The following is a 6,065-nucleotide window of genomic DNA, read 5'->3' as shown; positions in this document are numbered from 1 at the left end:
ATATATTATTATTTGTGCACACATCAGCAAAGGAATACATAAAAGGCCATTTAATTAAAATTCTAAAAACATAAATACCAGTCAGTGCATATATAATTTTTTAACTGAGAAGAACATAGTAAATCAGATGGGAATTACAGCTCTTTTTTCCCCACTGACACAAGTTTTTCCAAAGGGGGTTAACTAACTTCCATAGTTACCATAACATCTGATATGATAATGTGATTTACACCTGTCCGACATTTCCTTATCCTGTTTATTGTCTTATGTTGTCAATATTTATAAAAAAGATTTCCATAATACCACTGCAGTTCTAAACCTTCTGGAATTCATCGTTTTGTATTGATCACCTGGTTACCCTGTTCCTGCGTCATGTTTGCTACTTGGAAACACTCACACTGTTATTGCACATGAATCTCCACACATTAGAAAACACTTCACTCACATTGTACACCAGAGTAGCAATGTGTATGTTCGATACAATCCAAGATCACACACCTGTTCCTCAAAATACACACTTTTCAATGTTTCCTGTCAAATAAATAAATAAACACAGCAGAAGAGTAAATGAATATAGAACCTGCAAAACAGTTCAGTAAGAAGATATTTTCCTTTTTCTTAAAATACCATTTTTCCCTTTAATATTGCACTGCAAACTTGAAATGATGTTTGACATAAATGTTATGTATTGTAATGTATATATTATAGTGAAGAGCACATATCTGATGGGTATAGTTGTTCCTCTATTTAGTTCATGGAGCAAAGAGGACACTGACAACGTGTCAAAGTCAAAACAGAGCAGGTTACTTTTGATATGAAACAAAGAAATTAAATAATAAATACAGTTTTGAGGCTCGTTAATGACTTAGTTCACCCGATTCTGTCATTAATTACTCACCCTCATGTCGTTCCACACCTGTAAGACCTTCGTTCATCTTCGGAACACAAATTAAGATATTTTTGATAAAATCCGATGGCTCAGAGAGGCCTATTGCCAGCAAGATTATTAACACTTTCAATGCCCAGAAAGGTACTAAAGACGTATTTAAAACAGTTCATGTGACTACAGTGGTTCAATCTTCATGTTACGTGTGATGATAGTACTTTTTATGCGCCAAAAAAACAAAATAATGACTTTATTCAACGTATTTAGTGAGGGGTGATTTCAAAACTTTGCTTCATGAAGCTTTACGAATCTTTTTGTTTTGAATCAGTGTTTCAGAGCATGTATCAGACTGCCAAAGTCACGTAATTTCAGTAAACGATGCTTCGTTGCATCATAAGTGTTTTGAAATTTCATTGGTTCAACACTGGGTCGCAGTTTGATACACGCTCCGAACCACTGATTCGAAACAAAAGATTTGTAAAGCTTTGAAGCTTCATGAAGCAGTGTTTTGAAATCGCCCATCACTAGACATTGTTGAATAAAGTATTTTGGAGCACAAAACGTATTCTCGTCACTTCCTAACATTAAGATTGAATCACTGTAGTCACATGAACTTTTAAATGGTGTTAATTGTCTTGCTGGCAATTCAGGTCTCTCTGAGCCATCAGATTTGATCAAAAATATCTTAATTTGTGTGTTACGAAGATGAACAAAGGTCTTACGGGTGTGGAACGACACGAGGACAATTAATTAATTACAGAATTTAAATTTTTGGGAGAACTAACCATAAGTTAATGGCCAAACTTAATTTAAGTTAATCTAGTTAATTTATAGCATTAAATAAACGTGAATGTGTTATGATATGGTGGTGTAGAGAAGAGGCAGATACGGATTTCCACAATAATGGTGTATTTTAATGAACACAGGCGAGGAGAAACCAACATACACAGCAACTAACATTCAAGACGGACCAGGAGTGAAGGGAGTGAGTGCAATATAAAGGGAGTGCTAACAATAGAGTCCAGGTGCAGGTGATGAGTGATGATGAGGAACTGACGAGGGAAGTGAGTGCAGGTGTGGAGAACAGGAGGATTCTGGGAAATGGAGTCCAGGGAAACAAGGGATCTGTAACAGTACCTCCCCCTCCCGGTAGGCGCGTCCTCGCGCCGTAGATGTAACAACCGGGAGGGGGGCGGGTGCCCTGGAGACCTCATGCCGGTGCAGGGAGAGGAGTAGACTGGAGTGGAGGTCTCCAGGGCAGGTTCAAAAGCCATGGCGGGTCAGGGGCTGAAGGCAGCCATGGCGGGTCAGGGGCTGAAGGCAGCCATGGCGGGTCAGGGGCTGAAGGCAGCCATGGCGGGTCAGGTGCAGCGGGCAGACATGCAGCGGGCAGACATGGCGGGTCAGGTGCAGCAGGCCGCCATGGCGGGTCAGGGACCGAAGGCTTCATGCCGTTGTGCCCAGGCGGCGCTGAAGGACCGGCGGGAGATGGCGGAACCAGCGGCTCCGCCGACCGAAGCGCAGCCGGGGCTCCAGAAGGCCACAGTAGGAGACAGGCGACAGACAACAAAGTGAACACTGGGGGGAGTGAGGAGGCCAACTGGAGCTGAGGGACGGAGGGACGGAGCGAAGACGGAGGAGTGCAGTCCAGAAGTGAGGGCAGGCTGACGAGGGACCAAGGTGTGAACGGGGGCAGGATGGAGACTGGTGACACTGGTGGACTGATGGGCAACGGTGGAGCGGAGGGAGGTTGGAGCCAGGGTGTAGGTAATCGCCCAGAGGTCCGAGGTGGAGATCTGGGCGAGGGGGCTTGAGGTGGAGGTTCAGTGCAAACACAAATGGATGGAGGTGGGAGAGGGAGGCAGGGAGGGTAAACAGTCTTAGGGCTAGCGGGTACAAAAACACAGTTCATAATAGGTGCTGGCTCGGCGGCGGCGGCTGGAGCTGAGGGCTCGGCGGCGGCGGAGACTGGAGAACTTGGCTCGGCGGAGACTGGAGAACTTGGCCCGGCGGAGACTGGAGAACTTGGCCCGGCGGAGACTGGAGAACTTGGCCCGGCGGAGACTGGAGAACTTGGCCCGGCGGAGACTGGAGAACTTGGCCCGGCGGAGACTGGAGAACTTGGCCCGGCGGAGACTGGAGAACTTGGCCCGGCGGAGACTGGAGAACTTGGCCCGGCGGAGACTGGAGAACTTGGCCCGGCGGAGACTGGAGAACTTGGCCCGGCGGAGACTGGAGAACTTGGCCCGGCGGAGACTGGAGAACTTGGCCCGGCGGAGACTGGTGAGGGCCAGTTCATCCCCTCAAATACAATTAAAATCCCCACAGGCACTGGAGCGGGCTCTGTGGGGACTGGAGCGGGCTCTGGAGATACTGGAGCGGGCTCTGGAGAGACTGGAGCGGGCTCTGGAGAGACTGGAGCGGGCTCTGGAGAGACTGGAGCGGGCTCTGGAGAGACTGGAGCGGGCTCTGGAGAGACTGGAGCCGCTTTCTTCCTCCTCCTCCGCTTACTGGGCCCAGTGGAGGAATGTGGGTCCAGCATGGGGCAGGCAGGGAGTTTGCTGGAGGGGTATGCGGAGGAAGCCGGAGGTTGACTGACTGGCCCGGCCAACCGTGTTTCTGGATGGACTGGACGACAACACTTATCCTGAACCTCATCCACAAAGAATTTGGAGCCATTTAAACACAAAATTAAATTGATAGTTTCGCTTAAGGAGAAACAAAAAACAGGTTCATCAAAACGGATAGTGTCGTCATCCAATCCATCCAAAAACAGGGAGATCAAAACTGCTTCAGGCCAGTCAGACAAGTAAGCAAGCTCAACGAACTCCTCCACATATCTCTCCAGCGAACGTCCTACCTGCAGGAGCCCGATAAGGCGATCGCTGGCTGTCAGGGTGAGAGGCGTTGGAGGAGCTGGATCCAGGGAGCTGGGGAAAGTCTCCTTTTTTTTTTTTTTTTTCCCTGTGAAAATCCAACGTCTTTGGGTCCGTCTTTCTGTTATGATATGGTGGTGTAGAGAAGAGGCAGATACGGATTTCCACAATAATGGTGTATTTTAATGAACACAGGCGAGGAGAAACCAACATACACAGCAACTAACATTCAAGACGGACCAGGAGTGAAGGGAGTGAGTGCAATATAAAGGGAGTGCTAACAATAGAGTCCAGGTGCAGGTGATGAGTGATGATGAGGAACTGACGAGGGAAGTGAGTGCAGGTGTGGAGAACAGGAGGATTCTGGGAAATGGAGTCCAGGGAAACAAGGGATCTGTAACAGAATGAACATCAGAATAAATGTTGTTGTAACCACAGAAAGATGTCAGTACACACCATTTTCAAGCCAAACAAGTTCAAGCCTTCACATGCTCTTGGAATTATTGTAAATCCGAGTTTCCTAGGTAAATATTGCACATGAACGCCCTCCCATTTTGAAACTTGAATGCGATGAGCTCGTAATCACGATTTCATAAGTGGGAATTATCAAATTTCCAGTAGCACGTGAGCAGCATAACTCCCCTGACTGCTTTGTCGGACATAACGGCAGATTCGGCATTATGAAATTATGACTGGTTAGATTGCCTGCCAATCAAACTCCTGGCAAAGGGTCATTTGGGTCAGAATCATGAATAACCTCTGTATTATTTTTATTGCAGAGACTCACATCAATTACTGTAGGTAATGGGAGGTAAGTACTCTAAAAAGAAATGCTGTAAAAACATAATACCTGTCTTATAAAGATTACCATTATATAACAAATGTCTTCTTCAAATAGCGAGCGTGTCTTCAACAGACAAAAATATCGTCCTTCTTGGGAAAACTGGACATGGAAAAAGCAGTGCTGGAAATACAATCCTCAGAAAAAACCGTTTCACACCTGACGCTTCACCTAATTCCATAACAGTTACATCTGTAAGAGGAGAGAGAAATGTTTATGGGCAAAAGATCACCGTTATCGACACACCTGGAGTCTTTGACACAGATCGTGATGATGAGACCATCAAATCTGAGATCATTAGGTCCATTATTAATTGCACTGCAGGTATTGATGCCTTTGTCATTGTTCTAAAAGTTGAAAGGTACACAAGACAAGAAATGGAGATTGTGGATAGAATTGTTGAATATTGGGGAGAGGATACTTTTAGACATGCAGTGGTTTTATTCACTCATGGTGAAGAACTAGAGGGTCAAACCATCGAAGAATTTGTTCAGAGAAATCCAAACCTGCAGGAGCTTGTTAATAGATGTGGAGGTCGCTGTCATGTCATTGACAATAAATACTGGAGAAAATGTTTCCATTGCCCCTGTAGTTGTGGGTACAAAAGCAACTGGGTTCAGGTGAAAAATCTGCTGGATACCATAAACAAGATGGTGCAAAGGAATGGCCGTCGCTACACCAATGAGCTGCTTCAAAGTGTGGAGAGGATGATTCAGGCGGAGATGATGAATACAAATGAAGACAATGTGTCTCCAAACCAGCAGCGAGAAAGAGCGGAAAGGACTGTCCATGATAATCTTCTGATGAAATTTGCAGGTGCATCAGCAGGGGCTCTAACTGGTGCTTTAATGGGCATTGGCTTTTGTGTTGCAATAGTGGCGACCTGCCTTACAGAAGTAACAAGAGCAGCAGGGTCAGGTATTGGAGCAGCTACGCTAAATGCAGGGGTCACAGGAGGAACTGCAGCAGGTGCAGGGGTTAGTACATATGCTGCCGGTGTTACTCTTTCAGTTGCAACTCTTACAGGATTCATTGCAGGAGGAGCTACAGGATGGGATGCAGCAACAGAAGCTGATTCAGTGTCTGATGCAATATTGATGGGAGCAGCAGCCACCTATGAGAACGGAACAGTTGTAGTTGAGAGGGCACAAGAATATATTTCCCTTATATTTAACCCCCGTAACATAGCCTACTGAACATTATTGTGAGGTGAAAAAGCATAATGTACCCTTAGTATCTAGGGCCCTTTGGGCATGAGTGATTTAGCGAATCCTAGTGGCCAGGAAGTGAACTGAGTGGACTATTCCTGTAATAGATATAGATATTAGTAATAATAGATACTGTAATAATTCCTATTCCTCAAAATTATTCCTGTAATAGATAATCTCATCCAGTGGTTTGTGTTAGTGTTTCAAAATGAGGAGTGTGTTTGGTTTATTTACTCCAGTGTAAAAACATGTTT

The 6,065-nt window shown here is 45.5% G+C and overlaps 1 protein-coding gene across 1 annotated transcript; it reads left to right on the top strand.

Moving 5' to 3' along the window:
• Positions 1-2,281: 2,281 nt before the first annotated feature.
• LOC137030746 (GTPase IMAP family member 7-like) lies at positions 2,282-5,799 on the top strand. Its single transcript, XM_067401183.1, has 3 exons — positions 2,282-2,431; positions 4,564-4,573; positions 4,661-5,799. The coding sequence occupies exons 1-3, from the start codon at positions 2,282-2,284 to the stop codon at positions 5,797-5,799; spliced, it is 1,299 nt and encodes a 432-aa protein (XP_067257284.1).
• Positions 5,800-6,065: the final 266 nt, after the last annotated feature.

This window comes from Chanodichthys erythropterus, chromosome 11, assembly GCF_024489055.1.
Source record: "Chanodichthys erythropterus isolate Z2021 chromosome 11, ASM2448905v1, whole genome shotgun sequence".
NCBI classification, from domain to species: domain Eukaryota; kingdom Metazoa; phylum Chordata; class Actinopteri; order Cypriniformes; family Xenocyprididae; genus Chanodichthys; species Chanodichthys erythropterus.
This window is presented reverse-complemented; position numbering and strand designations above follow the sequence as displayed.